Source organism: Pelobates fuscus, chromosome 1 (assembly GCF_036172605.1).
Source record: "Pelobates fuscus isolate aPelFus1 chromosome 1, aPelFus1.pri, whole genome shotgun sequence".
NCBI classification, from domain to species: domain Eukaryota; kingdom Metazoa; phylum Chordata; class Amphibia; order Anura; family Pelobatidae; genus Pelobates; species Pelobates fuscus.
The window spans coordinates 89,525,812-89,545,194 of NC_086317.1; the positions used below are offsets into that span (position 1 = coordinate 89,525,812).

The following is a 19,383-nucleotide window of genomic DNA, read 5'->3' on the forward strand; positions in this document are numbered from 1 at the left end:
ACTTTGAGCAATTACCTCCACCTCCACTGAACTAAAATATAAGGAAGTAACCGGACCAGTTGCCTGCTCGAAAGCCAGTGTTGGGGAGTGTAATAATTTGTAAAAGTTCCAATTTACCGTATATACTCGAGTATAAGCCGAGTTTTTCAGCACATTTTTTGTGCTGAAAAACCCCAACTCGGCTTATACTCGAGTCAATAGTCTGTATTATGGCAATTTGCATTGCCATATTACAGACTGGGGCTGTGGGGGCTGCAGAGAGCGTTACTTGCTTCTCCTGCAGCTCCTGTCAGCTCTCTTCTCCTCCGCGCCGTCCGGTCAGCTCTTCTGTCAGCTCCCACTGTAAGTCTCGCGAGAGCCGCGGCTCTCGCGAGACTTACAGTGGGAGCTGACCGAGGTGCTGAACGGACGGCGCGGAGGAGGAGAGAGCTGACAGGAGCTGCAGGAGAGGTAAGTAACGCTCTCTGCAGCCCCCACAGCCCCCCCCACTGAACTGCCAATGCTGGACCACCAGGGAAGGAGAGCCCCCCTCCCTGCCATGTATCAAGCAGGGAGGGGGGGACGAAAAAAAAAAAATCGAAATAATAAAATATTAATAAGTAAAAAAAAAAATATTACAAATAAAATAAAATAATAAAAAATAACCATAAAAAATATTAAAATAATAAAAAATAATAATACAATAAAATAAAATAAATAATAAAATAAAATATTAAAATAATTAAAAATAATAATAATAAAATTGCCCACCCCCCCACAAAGGCTCTGCAACACACACACACACACACACACACACACACTGCACACATACTCATACACAACACTGCACACATACATACACACTGATCACACACGCTGCACTCATACACACACACGCTGCACTCATACACACACACGCTGCACTCATACACACACACGCTGCACTCATACACACACACACGCTGCACTCATACACACACACGCTGCACTCATACACACACACGCTGCACTCATACACACACACGCTGCACTCATACACACACACGCTGCACTCATACACACACACGCTGCACTCATACACACACACGCTGCACTCATACACACACACGCTGCACTCATACACACACACACGCTGCACTCATACACACACACGCTGCACTCATACACACACACACGCTGCACTCATACACACACACACGCTGCACTCATACACACACACACGCTGCACTCATACACACACACACGCTGCACTCATACACACACACACGCTGCACTCATACACACACACACGCTGCACTCATACACACACACACGCTGCACTCATACACACACACACGCTGCACTCATACACACACACACGCTGCACTCATACACACACACACGCTGCACTCATACACACACACACGCTGCACTCATACACACACACACGCTGCACTCATACACACACACACGCTGCACTCATACACACACACACGCTGCACTCATACACACACACACGCTGCACTCATACACACACACACGCTGCACTCATACACACACACACGCTGCACTCATACACACACACACGCTGCACTCATACACACACACACGCTGCACTCATACACACACACACGCTGCACTCATACACACACACGCTGCACTCATACACACACACGCTGCACTCATACACACACACGCTGCACTCATACACACACACGCTGCACTCATACACACACACGCTGCACTCATACACACACACGCTGCACTCATACACACACACGCTGCACTCATACACACACACGCTGCACTCATACACACACACGCTGCACTCATACACACACACGCTGCACTCATACACACACACGCTGCACTCATTATATACACACACGCTGCACTCATTATATACACACACGCTGCACTCATACACACACACGCTGCACTCATTATATACACACACGCTGCATTCATTATATACACACACGCTGCATTCATTATATACACACACTGTAAATAAATATTCAATTAATATAATTTTTTTAGGATCTAATTTTATTTAGAAATTTACCAGTAGCTGCTGCGTTTCCCACCCTAGTCTTATACTCGAGTCAATAATTTTTCCCAGTTTTTTGGGGTAAAATTAGGGGCCTCGTCTTATATTATATATATATTGAAATCTGCTCTTTCTGTAAAATTTAAAAAATAGGACACACTCTTCACACACAAAGCATCTCCGCAAGCTAAAGTGCTTCAGGGGTTCGGAGTATCCTTTTAAGCAAGTATACACCACTTAAGCCTATCCAGTGAAGCTGGTCATGACTTCAATATTGACAAAAAAAAAACCTGAACAGAAAAGTGTTTTGCTGTGTGGGGAAAAAAGTCAATTTTCTAGAGCTTTGTTTCTTTTTATGTTTTGTTTTTGGAGTTTATTTTTGTTGTTGTTGTTTTTTTATCCAAAGCAGGGGTATACATAATAAAGGTGCACACCTCAGCATGTATATGTTATATACAGTTCTGTACTCGGGGTTGCTGAGGCTGAGGTTGATTATAACAGTTAATTATTTCCTTGCAGGTTTGCCTTGTGAACGATCCCAGACCACAGAATGCCTTTGGAAAATTGTACACTGTGCAATACCTGGGAAATATGGTGGAAGGACGGAAAACCACATACAATAACCAGCCTATTGAAACTCTAAAAAAGATGGCTGCTTTGTCAATTAAAGATGGAGAGGTAAGTCCCACCCCAAAACCATCAAAGCTTGCAGCAAGGGTAAATACATTTGTAGAGTCAAGTCTATTTAGGGGTCAGTCTTTCACTTATTACCGATATTCCATACAGTGTGCTGTTGGAACTGCTAGAAAATGTAGTATATATTAGGAGAACTTCATTTGAAGCTGGCTTATTGGTCTGTAGGATGCACAACGAACTACATGTATGTCACAGGTCTGAAATGGATTTCCTCTGTTTATGTCCACCTGTTGAGTGTAATTTATAGTTACAATTTGACAGTTTGTAGATTAAAACGGCACTGTAAACCTTTTTTGCCATTAACTTGGATAACATTGGTTGAATGTTAAAGACTTGATAGCCCATAACTTTAGCCAATGAGTACAGTCCAAGTTGGATGGGGGAACAATGCCAAGTCACTCTAGGTAACACAGCCTTTTCAGTGAGCTGTTGTGGTTACATTGCCTAGTGTGCCCTTTAAAAGACCCTCTTCAAACGTAGAATGAATGAATCATTCAATAAATGACAGCATGTCTTCGTGGAGCAGCCAGAGCTAGATAAACAGGATATTCTATGCGGGCGTAAGTTATTTAGAAACCAGATTGTGATGAAAGCAGTGTCTAATGCCTAGTCCTTAAGGGGTTAAGCATATGTCAATTTCTCCATATGGTTGAGTTCAGAACCTTCATCACATGCACTTGTTTTGTGCATCATATGTAGTTGATATGACCGAGAATGTTGTATAATACTGAGCCTATAAACCAAACAAACCCAAGTTGTGTATTTTCTATGTCACTTGCCTGCATGATCCAACCGTGTATGCGAAGGCATTTTTCTTTATGACAAATTTCACTTTAAGGATCTAAACTGTATAATCTCTACTAATCCCCGTGTGTTTAGCATTCTGGTTAAATATTGTCATTCCCCGTGCTTGTTGTAATGGTTTTGCTTTTGTAATCATTACATCATTATTTCCGCTTGTGACCGTGTAAGTAAGTAAGTAAGCAGACCAGAGATTGAAATAAAGAAACAAATCTGTGATCAATACGCCTAGTGAAGGGATTTAAACTATGCCTTGCATTTGCCATCATGTTGCTCAATGTCGATATCCAACTTGACTCAATTCATAGTATCAATATATCCTTTTCATTACTCGGTTTACCTTTAACATCCTTAAGCGGCACTGTAAACCCCCCCTACAAAATGAGTATTTCATATCGAAGTATAAAAATTAAATTCTCACATTGAAATTTCAACCCAGTCGAAGGGACTACTTTTGTCTTAGTATTTTTCCTGTGCTTTACAATAAGGCACAGCTACCTTTTGTTAAGCCCCCAGCAGTCACTAGTAAAAAATGGAGGGAAAGGCTTAGTCTGTGGAGTATCTCAAAGGACCCTCCATAGATCTCGGTGTTGTACACTCACACATATGCGAAAGTACAAAATTGATGTGGGCATCTGGCAGCTGAAGAGGACAAACAGGAAGAGCATGCTGGTGGCCGCAAGGGACAAGTTCAGGTAAGTATGACCCGCCTTTCTTTGCACCTTGTGGAAATCTGACAACCCAACAGCCTGGAGTCTTGGCAATTTATGCAAAGTCCCCAGATAGAGCCGCTTTAAAGAGAAACTCTAAGCACAATGACACTTATAGCCTGCTGTACAGTTTATGGTTTAAGGAGCACCATCCCAGGCTTCGAGTCAAACTGTTTTTGAATGGTTGGACACTTAACTTGGTGCCCACAACACTTCTGCTCCTCTTAAAAGTGAAAGTTCTCATTCTACTTTAGCTGTATCCATTTTATGTTATTTTTTATTATATGCATTTGCGATGTCAGTTGACCCTGTCAGACAGTCAATGAAATGTAATAATTCATATTGTACAAATTCTGAATGAGAATGATTACTTTAATTATATTGACGAGACTGGAGCCACTGTGGACACTTGGGTAAGCATCAGACTATTCAAAAACATTATTTTAATCTCTCTTGTATGCTGGCATAAAATCTCACTGAAACGTTAATTACAAAAATAAAACATTTTGGCTCTTTACCCTGGGATGGTGCCATGTGATTCCTGAAAGTATAAGCAGTACAGCACGCTCTAGTGCTTATATTGCTTGCGGTGTTCTTTTAAAGTCCAGGGGTTTGAACGCGGTGTTTCCCTCTCTGTTTGCTTATTCTCTGATTTTTGTAGACAACTCTACACACCTGAAAACCATAACAGGACATTCACAGTGATATACAGTGTAAAGTTTATGGGGCAAACAGGCTCTTTGTCTGTCTTTGACCTTGCACTATTGCTCATTAGTACACTGATTTGACTTCATACAGAGAAAGGGCATATGTGTATTCCTACATGTCCTTTCTGTCTCTGAGCAAGCCCAAACATCCACTCCTCACATTTAAGTTTGACAGCTCAGGAGAATGCTGTGCTCAGCCCATTCACAAACCTGTGTGTGACTGTCACATTACACGGTCTGCTTTCATGGTCAGCGTATTCAGCCGTTCCTCTAATCCAATATGAGAACTGCATACATTGTATAGGCTGCATATATAACGTTCTTCTATTCACATCTTATAATACATTACGAATTAGAGATACTTGCAGCCTGGAGTGTCAGTGGAATTATTACTATTGTTCCTTGTGCTCTTCTCTAGGACACAAAACAAACTTTGTTTTTAGATTGTTCTCATAATGTGTGCTGATCATCTGACAATAAAATTCATATCTCCTTAAACTGTCTGTGATTTCATACATGTGCACATTTCTGGAATGCTTAATAACAATTTTTTTTTCCCAATCTTGTAGGCGGTGTGGTTTGGCTGTGATGTTGGTAAACATTTCCATGGAAAGCTAGGCATCAACGATATGAATATGTAAGTCGGGGTAATCGAAGGAGTGCTTTTTATTGTTAGCATGTGATATGATAGACCTTAACACATAATGCTCTTAGTAAAGACCCTTGACAAACATTAGTGATAATAGGCAAGCCAACAATGAGAATAATAAACAGTAAATTATGAAAAGCATTTGTGAATTGATTTACCCTACTCCCCTTATAATGTTCATTTGAGCAGGGCCCTCTGCACCTTCTCTTTCTGTACGTCCAACTTGTCTTGTTGCAACTACTTGTTTGCTAGTCCACTTGTTGTACAGCGCTGCAGAATTTGTTAGCGCTTTATAAATAATAATTGTTGGGTTTACAGAAGATTAGAAATGATTGAGAGATGAGGCTGGTTGAATGTTACAAATACGTCTGAAGCTGATAAATATGTTTAATCCAGTACTAGAGGATTTAGCAAGAGATAGGGCTAAATTGGGAAAAGGAGGTAATTCCTCGTATATTTGAATTTATGGGCTTAATTTTTGTTTTTGTTGTCCTATTTCAGTTTTGACCATGAACTGGTGTTCGGCTTATCTGTCAAGAACATGAACAAAGCAGAGAGGGTAATTTTTGGCGATTCGCTAATGACCCACGCCATGGCTCTCACTGCAGTCACAGAGAAGGTAAAACTGAGATTTTGTACGAATGTATTAATGTTTTTAACACTGCTTCCTGCTACCCCAAAGTAAAATTTAGTATTCTAAACTCCACTAATTAGTGTATGGCCTAAAAATTACTCAAATCATGTCACTTACTTTCAGCTGCTTGTATTAAAAAACACGTTGTTTATAATCTAGAACCAAGATTTTTTTACACACATTTAGATTAATTAATTTGACTGTAAGGTCCAAGGTAATCCATAAATATTTCACAAACTATGTTGAATATTTACTGTCTCTAAACTACCACTCCTGCATCTGTAATTACATTCAACAGTTTGTTTACCATAGGTTTATCTGTCATGCGAATCTTATTCCTATGTTACAGGTTTCTAAATGTACTTCTTTTTAAAACCTGTCAGTAAAAAAAAAAAGTAATAATTTTGTACCTCTAAGAAAAACTTGAGGAACAATAGAAAATTTGCAAACTTGACCCAATAATTGTGTATAGATGTGTCCATCTATACCTTAAAGGATCACTATAGAGTCAGGATCACAAACATGTATTCCTGACCCTATAGTGTTAACACCCCCATCTAGCCACCTTGGGCCCCTCATGCCTCCATAAATATAGCAAAATCTTACTGTATCCAAGCCAGAAGCTGTAACTCTGCATGCTGTTTGCCTGAAATCAAAACAGTCTGCTGACATCATCAGAAGTGATAGTTTGATCCAATCACATTGCTTCCCCATAGGATTGGCTGAGACTAACAAGAAGGCAGATCAGTGGCAGAGCCAGCATGGTTCAAACACAGCCCTGGCCAATCCGCATCTCCTCATAGAGATGAATTGAACCAATGAATCTCTATGAGGAAAGTTCAGTGTCTGCATGCAGAGGGAGGAGATACTGAATGTTTGGATGCATTTTAGGCAGCCATGACCCAGGAAGGATCTCTAACAGCCATCTGAGGAGTGGCCAGTGAAGTGGCCACTAGGCTGTAATGTAAACACTGCATTTTCTCTGAAAAGACAGTGTTTACAGCAAAAAGCCTGAAGGTAATGATTCTACTCACCAGAACAAATTCAATAAGCTGTAGTTGTTCTGGTGACTATAGTGTCCCTTTAATATACTGTGTACAGAACAAAGATATTAGTATTTTATTTGATAGACCTTCTCCTCGCTCACCACCCAAGATGGCACTGAACATCTCTTGCATGAAAGTGGATCTGAAGCCACTTTTTTTTTTGTCTCATAGTCCCCTTTTCTATCTGATGGCAATGCATTGTTTTTCCATAGGCCATTCACAATTTCTCTAGAGCACCAGTTCAGATTTCTTTTTGTAGTCTTTTTGTCCCTGTATTACTTAGTTTGTTCAACTTCTTTCGTTCTTATTATAATTCTGCCAAAAATAAATGTGGGTGGGGGGTTGTGCAACATTTGAATTTTCCATCAATTTCAGCATTTTAAATATTACTGCTCAGCCTGCTTTTCGACTAATGTTTTTGTGTGTACCTAAATTGAAAGTTGAATTTCTATTAGAAATTTAAACATTTTAATGAAAAATGTAAATGCTTTTATTTAAAAAAGAGTGCCTTTTTTTTCTTTTTATGTGAAGTGTCTCGGCTATTTTGTGTATGTACCTTTGATGGGTTTTGTTGCAGCAGTAGCTGTAGCCACTTCTGTGCTTCTCTTGCGCCTGGTAGACCGGGCAAGTACCTAACACAAATGGCAAAAGAACAGTCCCATAGACAGACACTGTATCTCACTGAAAAGAAAATAATTCTCTCTACACAAATTCAGTTTTTAACCCTTTCACCCCTCGAGAGGCTCCAATAAATAGCTCCACATAGGGAACCTCAGGTGGGTTCAGCATATAACATCACTAGTAAAAGGTGTGCTATACTTTTAAACTCTGTGTTGAATTGGTACGTCCTATCTTAAGGCATTGTCGTTTTGTCCAGACAATACAGAATAAAAAGCTTGTTATTTCTCTCTTGAACCTGACTACGTTTTTTTTCTTTGTTGCTCTTACTAATCCCAGTCCTGCGACCCTCTATCTTTCTTTCTTTATATTTATTTTATTTTTAATTCTAAGCAGCTCAACTGCTCCAGCTGCTTACCCCGGTGACTCCCTCCAGAGAGCCTTGTCTGGCATTCAGGCCCCTATTTACTCAACAATCTGTGAGCAACAAGAAATGATCCCTAAAATTGTCTTACGAAATACTGACCTAATGATTGTTTTGTACTGCCAAGGCCTTGGGAGTTTGGTTCATTAAATTCAAATAATGTGCTCTGACCTCCTGGTTTGGATTTTTATCCCCATGATAATTTCAGAATTTGTGGGGTTTTTTTTTTGCTGAGGTTCTTATCTGGCTTAAATGAGGGAAAATGTAACAATGAAAAGCTTGGAATTTGCGTTGTCCGATTAGGGTCGGCGACGGCCTTGAAACCCACAGCTGTATTTGAGCGTTATTGAAATCTTGCCTGTTCTGGTGGTATAGGATTAACTTGTGATTCTGCCTTTTTAGCTTGGAACATTGCCTAATAACATCAAAGGGCAGTTAATTAGCAGCTGCAAAAACTTAAAGGGGACAATTTATCCTGTAACATGTTCTTCCTGTCTTGGGGTCCTGTGTGGGTCAATTTTCTAAGTTCAGGCAGTTAGTGCCTTCTAAAAGTTACTGTGCAAACTATAACATTCCTTGGAGTTCAGTGGCACATAGAATCTACATTGTAGTTGTCTAATTCACATGTTAAAATGTAAATTAAAATATCTACTTAAATTCACCTGGCATCGGATATCACACACATTACAGACTAATGACGTCTTGAGTATATAGAAATATTGCTAAATATTACATTTATAAAATGTTATATGTTAAGTATTTATGCCTTATGCCAATTGAAGAACCGTTAAAGCACACTGTATTGAACATACTCTGTAATCATGGAGTGGTGTTTAATAACAAATTGAGATTTATCTTTCAACCAGTCTTACCCCTTCCCCCAATTGCAGCCATCCACTTCAGTCCCTAAGTCCCTTACTGCAGATCTCATCCTGCACTACATTTCCTAACACCCCCCACTCCCCCCCCCCCCCCCCCCCCCAATTACGGCCCATACCCTCCACTGCATTCCCTATCACCCACTATGACCCAATACCAGTGCCCCTCCTAAAATTGCCTGGAGGAGGGGGAGACAGTAGCTGGTGAAGCCACCTCCCTGAAATGAGGTGGCCACCTACCTAAAAATGAGTTTTTGAAGGTTGGGATGTCTGAATATAGATGAGATTAAAAAAAGAACTTGAATGATTTATTTGGTTTTGAAATGCAGGATATACTGATTAACAATTATTAATATAAACATTATTGATAATAGGTTATAGATCTAAGACAGATCTTATTGCCATTTAGACTGAAAAAGGTAATCTGTTTCTTTTAGAAAAAGTACAATTGCTAATTACTGGGATGTGCGAAAGGTTGAGCTTTGTGGATAAAAAAAAAAGTGTTACTATTGCTATATAACCCACTTTACTACATAAATTGTTTTTCTCATGGAATGCTTACGTTTGATCTCTTTATTGCCTGCATATCACAATAAGAACTTAGTGACTTCTGTCACTGTGCTCTTATATTCTCGATCAAGTGTGAGACACAATCGCTAGCAGTGTATTCACTGTAACTTCAGAGAATGGCCTTAGTTGATATGCCGGAGAGCAGGAGAACCGTCTGTTGGAGGGTTCTTCTGCTTTCCTCTGTTATTCAATTCTTGGCATATAAGGCTACGGAGTGGAGTAACTAACTTTTAAAATAGATTTTTAAGAACATCTAAACATTGCTAGCAGTATTGGTAGCACAATGTATAGATAGATATCTGCTATGTTTTGTTTTATGTTTTTTATTAGAGCATTTATTAGTGTACTCATATCTGTTACAGTTTATAAATTTTGCTGTACGGTTGGTCTACACACACAACACGTTATTCTGAAGAACTTGAAAGCAACATTTATTCAGTATTGTGAACTTTTTGTTTTATTTTTTACTTGTGAAATATTTTTAATTTTATACTTTATTCATTTGCAGGGTGATCAAGAAGGAGAGTATGAGAAATGGCGAGTGGAAAATTCCTGGGGAGATGATCGTGGTAATAAAGGTAGTATTAGAGAGTGCTTTTAAAATGTCAGATTCAACCATTGGTTTTACGGCAACCAAAAAATAGAAAAACCTCATACAAATCTACAAATTTTAAGGGGATCCGTTTTTTTCAACACAAAGTCAAAGATTCCATATGTACATAATATTTCCATGTTGTGACAGTGCAAGACTAATCTTCCATGTTGTTCCCCATGTGATTCTACATACTACCCAGTTGAAATCTTGTTTTAGATATGGAGGTGTTCAGTGGGACACACGGTCCATTTTGCGGTGTGGACCGGCTCATTATTATTATTATTATTATGATATTTATAGAGTGCCGTCAAATTCCGCAGCACTTTACAATGGGTGGACGAACAGACATGTAGTTGTAACCAGACAAGTTGGACACACAGGAACAGAGGGGTTATCCCACTGCTAGCTATGTGCTAGTGTATGTATCACTGTGCATAGGAACAACTACATGCCAGCCAGTGTTGTGTAGTGTGTGGATACGCCAGATGTTTAAATCTGCCTCATAAAAAATAACAATGATCTGAAATATGTTCTGATGTCCTTGTATTTGCTGTTAATATTTGCCTGTAATGTTCTATTTCTCTTTTATGAAAAGCATTGATCATTTCTTTCCTGACCTCTCTGAAACAGTTTGAACCAAAACTTTTTTCTTCCCTTAAATACATGAACCATCTTATTGCTCTCATTGGTTAGACTGTAGCTTGATATGGTACTTTACCCTAATTCCGTTGGTAGAACACGCTTTAATCGTACTTTACGGATTGCAGGTCCCTTGTTGGCAAACTGTGTATATTATTGGTGTGATGCTGAAATGCCATGATTTGATTAAACAAGGGATGTATGTTTCCTTTTACAAGACCTATTAGACTCCCGTTACACAGTTCACAAGGGTTTGCCTTCTTGTGGATTATCTAAGTGTAAATATAGGATGGGTATCTTTATCGTTTTAATATAGCATGAATTGAGGCTGATGTTAATCTACTGTCCTATGTAAGTTTATATAGCTATGTAACATGATGCGTTTGACATTTAAGCTGGTTAGTGCTTTTGACTGCAGCATATGTGGAGCTGGGGGGATATTTTCATTTACAGAGAAGCTCTTGCTGTGCTTTGCTAGTGCAGATTCTTGCTATTCGGAGAGGTAGAATGTTCAGGGCAGTGTGAGAATTGAAATTGCAAGATCTCTTGTTCTGATTTTTATTATTAGGATACATTTCAATCATCACCAAATCCCCCCAAAAATCTCAGCATTCACAAGCTCTCCCTTTAATTGCCGGTTGTTATTAGATTCTGTCCAGTGTAGACCTTGGCAAAGCTCCAGGAAGATTAGGGTCACAACGCTTCAGAGCTAATTATTCATTTTTTTTCCTTTTAAACATACATTAAAGAAAAAAAAAAAAATAGTATTACTTTTTACTTTTTGATTGTGCTCTATGGTTTTGCCAGATCCTGTATTTTAAAACATGTGCTCATGGTTAGATGGTCCTGCCAAGAAGAGTTTGTTTTACCTACGCATGTATAATTTAACCTTTTAAGTGCCAGAAAAATATAGAACACTGCCACCTCTCCTCCATTCTGGTGGTGCAGAGATTAGTTTTACATATTAATATGGAGATCACTGCGGCGTGGGATCTGCGTGTTAGTGGGATTCTGCTAGTTGGAATATGCACCAATTATTAGCAGGGCCCCAAACAGCTGCCCACAATAGATTGTTTACTGCAGCAGCAATGTATTCCCCAGTGCAGGGGAGAGCCCTTTTGACACTGGGAAAATCTAGAATCTAATGACGTTATTATTCAGAATTTTATTTTACTCTTTTTTTTATTTTTTTATTACAATTGAATGTCCATAACCTAATTTGCCAATTGAATAATGGGTTTTAAAGATAAAGCAGCAATGTTCATAATTTGGTTACTGACAAAGATAAAAAATGCCAAATTACACATTTTTATAGAAATTGCCTCTCTTTAAGGTAAATCATGTTTTGATTTCTCCTGCTAAAAGTTTATTGCCAAATAAAATTTTGTAATTTCAACATATACATAGTATATGTTAATGTTTAGTTATTCCAAATATTAATATTTTTCTTTTTCCACCTGGAAATAGAAGGTTATCAGCTCACGGAAATATTATTCAAATAGCCTATATATTATTACATAGGCTATTCAACAACAACCTTCAACAAAAATGATAAAAAACCAAGAGGAAAAGCTATTTTAAGAAAAGGGAAACCGATATGTTTATTTTTAACGTGGTTAATTCATCCACAAAATGTGCGGAAGAAAAATAAAATTGCAACAGTGAACGCTATGGCTCGGTCACAGGACCAGGATACAAGGGCCCTCTTGAGTCGAGGTTAGCGGTCACTTGATGGGTGGCTTGAAAGTAGAGTCAAGGGCAAATGCTTATATATATATTTTTAAAAATTAAATCCCAACCTACCTCCTTCTGAGAGGGGATGTCATTCCCATTGACTTCTGTTAATTATGAAACTGGTTTTACATGAATTCGTACATCAGCATTACTACACACGGGGAGCCAATTTGTACACAGGGATTTCCATATGCCCCTCTTATGTTTTTAACTTTATTTTTCTAGACAGAATGGAATTCCTTCACTACATAAACAACTGGAGGGCTGGGTTTTATGGGGTAGTTTTAGGCTCCATTGAATAGAATGAGCGCCCTAGTGAGCTAAGTCACTTCATGATTGTCGCATTGCCCTCTTCCTGGTGTGTGCAGAGATCACTGCAAACGCTGGAAATCCAGCAAATGTAGAAACGGACGATCAAAGCAACCTACACATGCCTCATGCAATTTATTTGTCTATTTGCTCTTAAACCCCATCCATTCTACCTTTCCCTTTCAACCTGCAGTGTTTACCCTTTGACTCCAGAAATATCACTGTACGTGAAGTAAGCAGTACACTGCTTTCTGTAATAGAAAGCTGTATCTTGAGCTGTAACACCCAGAAACTCCTGCTGGCACTATAAGGCATAACTTGTGGGATTTAGCTCAGCAATCAATCAGCAATGAATCACCTTATTTGGCAAAAATTACATCAGAAACTGCAACCAATGCAGGGACATTAAATATAAGAATTTGTAATTGTTTTAGTGTAATATCTATACATTATATAGATAATATACATATATACATTGTATAGATGTAACTTGAAATGTATCTTTTTATTATTTGAAAATTTTTTTTTTTTATTTGTGTGTGTGTGTGTGTGTGTGTGTGTATATATATATATATATATATATATATACACACACATATATATACATACATATTACATGGTTTTTTAAAATAGCATATTTTATTTATTTTTTATTTAATTTTTTATGTATTTGCAATATAGTCTCCTTTTTTTTTTTCTCGTATGTCTTTTTTTTTTTATTAGTATTTTTTAATGAGGGGAAAAAATGTGACCATAAAGTGTGAGCTATGGAAGAACCTTGGGCAAGAAAGGAAGCATTTACATAGGCAATACACCTTTTCTTTTACATCATGTATGCTGTATTTAGTTTAGAGTAGCTGGTCTGTTGGCAGTGTAAGTGCAGTTTTCGGTGTGCTGTTTACTTCACCAGGGTTTCCAACTCAGGAGAAACACACATTGTTATGAAAATAATAAAGTTCACCAGGAATTTTGGGTGGTATTCCAAAAGGAAACGGAGAGGGCAAGAAAGCACACAGTACAATGGTAGGCATTTTGCCTATCTCGGGAATATATCTCTTTTGATTATGAATGACATGAAGAAAAAAATGTGTTTTTCTTTCTCTGTAATTGGAGAGACATGTTGCGTTAAATCATTCTGACTTTGGTATAGTTGGAAATTGAAGTTTTGCTTTGTTCCCTTGAAGATCCAGACTGCGAATTTTGTGGCAATTCTACAACACACACTATGTAAATTATTATCCCTAGTGTGAGACTTAAAAGGCGCAGATGTCTTCCTGGCATATATAGCATGTCCGCCTGTTTATTGCTGTTAAGCATGTGGTTTATAGCTTTGAGTCCAAAGCAATGCATGCATTGATAGTGTGTATATAGAATAATATTATTATAACATGATAAGTCTTCCTACAAAAAAAGCCAATAACTTAAAATAACTGTGATTCAAAAGCTCCATCTCACTTTATGCTTTTTGTGTTTTCTCCAGGGTACCTCCTGATGACAGATGAGTGGTTCTCTGAATATGTCTATGAGGTAGTGGTGGACAAGAAGCACATTCCTGAAGAAGTGTTGGAGATTCTGAAGCAGGAACCTATTGTCCTACCAGCCTGGGACCCAATGGGGGCTTTAGCTTAGTGAACAAATTACACCATTCTTTCCTACTGCCCCTCCACCTTTTAGACTAAATTGCCCTCATCCTGCCACATTGAAGCTCTGGAATAATACAGAATGCCTGCATGTTTTTACACAAGAAAGCAATGGGATGGTCAGTTGGACACCAATACCTCTCCTCGTCAGAACTACAACTCGGAGAGGGTCCCCCTACTTTTTTTTCCCATATATTATTATTATTAAATGTTTTCCTTGTCTTTTTCAAAAAAGAGATAATGTATTCTGTTAATTGTTCTTACTTTGCCCTGCTTGCTTTTTTGGCATATGAACTGTAGTAGTTATCTGTTTATCATTTGTTCCTTTTCTTCATATTGTTCTGGAGAGTTTAAATGACCAGTGGACACTGGGGCATGTTCAAATTCCTGGAGCAAAATTATCTTTGTAGTTTGTATTTTTTTTTTTTTTTTTTCCTTCGATAGGTAACTACCAAGTCTACAACTGCCACAGGCTTGGTCCATGATACTCAACTAGCCAAAAAAAATAGATAATGTAACATTGAAGTTGACACTCAAGAAAGCAGTAGTGCAGGAGATTACTGACACTTGGTCTTCACTCCAAAAGGTTTATTTTAAAGGCCAAAAGAACCACTGTGGGTAAGGAATACATTCAAAAGCAGGGCTCAACATTTCCACCTACCGCTAGCTATTAGCGAGTGACTAGTTATCCCTAGCGAAAAGAGACTGACTCCTGGTGGATATACTATGACTTGCAGTGGCCAGTAACTTTTAACACCGTCCTAGCTAGAAGCATAGTTATTCAAATTATAATCCCTGATATGTATATCATCGCTAAAATATGAAAAATCAAAGTGCGATACTTATCTACCCTTTAGTCAAACATGCCAGCTATGTTTTCCTACTTAAATAATCATGTGAGAGAATAGGTGACTCCTTGAACAGATTATACGTCGCTACAGTTTATATGCAAGTTCACCTGGATATATTGCATATAGGAACTATTGTACTGCTGCTAGCTTGTAATTTTATGTCTTAGATTCTTCTTGCTGTGCTGATTCAGTGTTTCATTGTACATTCTGGATCGCACTTTTATTCTTCCATGATCCATTGCACATCTTTTGCTGAAGTGCGATAGGTTCCCCTCTCTAACTGGTATAATCAGGGCATTTTATAGACTTACAATGGAATCATGTGTTTTTACATGCCTCTTATGAATCATTTTAGTGTTAAAGTGGCTTTCGTATTCGACTTTTTCTTTGCACCTTATTTTAGAAGGGCAGAGACATTTAGTTTAATGAGGCAGTATTAGTGTATAGATCAGGCCCCTGGAGTCTCCCTGCTCAATTCACTGCCATTTAGGAGTCAAATCATTGCCATTTAGGAGTTTTGTTTCTGTTTATGCAGCCATAGCCACACCTCCCCTGGCTGTGACTGACACAGCCTGCATGAAAAAATATTGTATTAGATGTAACTTACATTAAAAGTTATCTCCTGTAAATTGTACTTTAATTACATACAGGCACTCCTGCAGGATTTAGAAAGCTATTAACAGAGCTGTAGATAAGAAATCCTAAATTAAACAATTTGCAATAAAGGAAGTGTAAACATTAGATGACTCTTTACAGGAAGTGTGTAGTAAGGCTGTATAAGTCACAGGGAGGCTTGACTAGGGCTGCATAAATAAAGTGTTTTAACTCCTAAATGGCAGAGAATGGAGCAGTGAGACTGCAGTTACATTATCTGTACACCAAAACAGCTTTATTAAGCTAACGTGACTATGACTATAGTGTACTTTTAATAAAGGTTGAATGAAACAAAGTTAACCTTTAGAATTTGCAGGGGCAAAAGTGTTTTTTTTTTTTTCTATTCCAAAATGATCTGCTCCACATCTGAGATTAAAATGTATGAAGTGATAATTAGATGAAAACATACCGACCAAAAATCCTTTTTCTAATTTGGCGCTCTACTTCAGTGCCTATGCTTCCAAAGATCACAGCATTATATCATTGTTAATTGTTCCTTTGGCTGAGCAAGGCTATTACAGCCCATGCAAGTGAGCGTTCACAGTGCTTGCACATCAACAACCCAGCATGGTTGGCGGACCTGTATCTCTGCCCGTAAAAGTTGCATTATTGGAACCCTTCCAGTCTCTAGGTCTGCCAGCTCCTGCTCCAGTTTTATAATGTTGAGAGAAATTTAAAAATTTTAATGAATTGGAGAACCCTGTGAAAGTTTTATCCTGCTGATATTACAGTAGAATTGTAATATCCAAGCCACTCCAAGCATCCATTGCTTATTATTATTATTATAATTTTTTATGATTTCTATCTAAATGGTGCTTTTGAGATTTTTAATAAAAAAATCATTCATTCAAATTGGATTATTTGTGTTTTTTTTTTTTTAAATGTTGTACTGGTATATGAATGAAATTTTCTTGAATAAATAAAATGTTTGATCGGTGGGAGTTGAGCACCAATAATGTATTGAGCAATTTTCCCTTCTTGTTGAAGAGCCTTCCTATGAACTACCAAACAGTTACCAGGCCATGATAAAACACAATTTGTCAAAATGCTTTAAATTGTACAACAGTAAACGTTTATCATTTCCTGCGGTGATAAACAGGCTTTCTTCAGCTTCCTTTAAAAAAAAAAAAAAGAGAAGACATTGCATTTTAAGTACTTACACCTTGTGTAGTTGGTCCCCCCTTTCAGCTATAACAGCTTCCACTCTTCTACAGGGAGTGCAGAATTATTAGGCAAGTTGTATTTTTGAGGATTAATTTTATTATTGAACAACAACCATGTTCTCAATGAACCCAAAAAACTCATTAATATCAAAGCTGAATATTTTTGGAAGTAGTTTTTAGTTTTAGCTATTTCAGGGGGATATCTGTGTGTGCAGGTGACTATTACTGTGCATAATTATTAGGCAACTTAACAAAAAAACAAATATATACCCATTTCAATGATTTATTTTTACCAGTGAAACCAATATAACATCTCAACATTCACAAATATACATTTCTGACATACAAAAACAAATCAGTGACCAATATAGCCACCTTTCTTTGCAAGGACACTAAAAGCCTGCCATCCATGGATTCTGTCAGTGTTTTGATCTGTTCACCATCAACATTGCGTGCAGCAGCAACCACAGCCTCCTAGACACTGTTCAGAGAGGTGTACTGTTTTCCCTCCTTGTAAATCTCACATTTTATGATGGACCACAGGTTCTCAATGGGGTTCAGATCAGGTGAACAAGGAGGCCATATCATTAGATTTTCTTCTTTTATACCCTTTCTTGCCAGCCACGCTGTGGAGTACTTGGACGCGTGTGATGGAGCATTGTCCTGTATGAAAATCATGTTTTTCTTGAAAGATGCAGACTTCTTCCTGTACCACTGCTTGAAGAAGGTGTCTTCCAGAAACTGGCAGTAGGACTGGGAGTTGAGCTTGACTCCATCCTCAACCCGAAAAGGCCCCACAAGCTCATCTTTGATGATACCAGCCCAAACCAGTACTCCACCTCCACCTTGCTGGCGTCTGAGTCGGACTGGAGCTCTCTGCCCTTTACCAATCCAGCCACGGGCCCATCCATCTGGCCCATCAAGACTCACTCTCGTTTCATCAGTCCATAAAACCTTAGAAAAATCAGTCTTGAGATATTTCTTGGCCCAGTCTTGACGACGTTTCAGCTTGTGTGTCTTGTTCAGTGGTGGTCGTCTTTCAGCCTTTCTTACCTTGGCCATGTCTCTGAGTATTGCACACCTTGTGTTTTTGGGCACTCCAGTGATGTTGCAGCTCTGGAATATGGCCAAACTGGTGGCAAGTGGCATCTTGGCAGCTGCACGCTTGACTTTTCTCAGTTCATGGGCAGTTATTTTGCGCCTTGGTTTTTCCACATGCTTCTTGTGACCCTGTTGACTATTTTGAATGAAACGCTTGATTGTTTGATGATCACGCTTCAGAAGCTTTGCAATTTTAAGAGTGCTGCATCCCTCTGCAAGATATCTCACTATTTTTGACTTTTCTGAGCCTGTCAAGTCCTTCTTTTGACCCATTTTGCCAAAGGAAAGGAAGTTGCCTAATAATTATGCACACCTGATATAGGGTGTTGATGTCATTAGACCACACTCCTTCTCATTACAGAGATGCACATCGCCTAATATGCTTAATTGGTAGTAGACTTTCGAGCCTATACAGCTTGGAGTAAGACAACATGCATAAAGAGGATGATGTGGTCAAAATACTCATTTGCCTAATAATTCTGCACTCCCTGTAGAAAGGCTGATGTTGGTAGAGAAGGCATGGCTTGCAATCTCCATCCCAGTTCATCCCAAAGGTGTTCGATAGGGTTAAGGTCAGGGTTTTGTGCGGGTTAGTAAAGTTCTTCCACACCAAACTCTTAAAACCATGTCTTCATGGACCTTGCTTTGTGCACTGGGGCACAGTCATGCTGGAATAAAAAAAGGGCCTTCCCCAAATTGTTCTTCCAAAATTGGAGACATTGTCCAAAATGTCTTGGTATGTTTAAACTGTTAGACGTCCCTTTACTGGACATAAGGGCCCTAAGCCAACTCCTGAAAAACAGCCCCAATACCATTATTTCTCCTCCACCATAGTTTACACTTGGCACAATGCTGTCAGACAGGTAACGTTCTTCTGGCATCTGCCAAACCCAGCTTCTCCATCAGACTGCCAAACAGAAGTGTTATTCATCACACCACGCTTCCATGACGCTCTC

The 19,383-nt window shown here is 38.6% G+C and overlaps 1 protein-coding gene across 1 annotated transcript in view; it reads left to right on the top strand.

Moving 5' to 3' along the window:
* Positions 1–16,996, top strand: part of BLMH (bleomycin hydrolase) — a 44,834-nt gene extending 27,838 nt beyond the window's left edge. Inside the window, exons 8-12 of the mRNA XM_063450040.1 lie at positions 2,528–2,686; positions 5,492–5,559; positions 6,073–6,190; positions 10,250–10,319; positions 14,499–16,996. Coding sequence (XP_063306110.1) covers positions 2,528–2,686; positions 5,492–5,559; positions 6,073–6,190; positions 10,250–10,319; positions 14,499–14,647 — 564 coding nt within the window. The 3' untranslated portion in view covers positions 14,648–16,996. The remainder of the gene's footprint in view (positions 1–2,527; positions 2,687–5,491; positions 5,560–6,072; positions 6,191–10,249; positions 10,320–14,498) is intronic.
* The last annotated feature ends 2,387 nt before the right edge of the window (positions 16,997–19,383 follow it).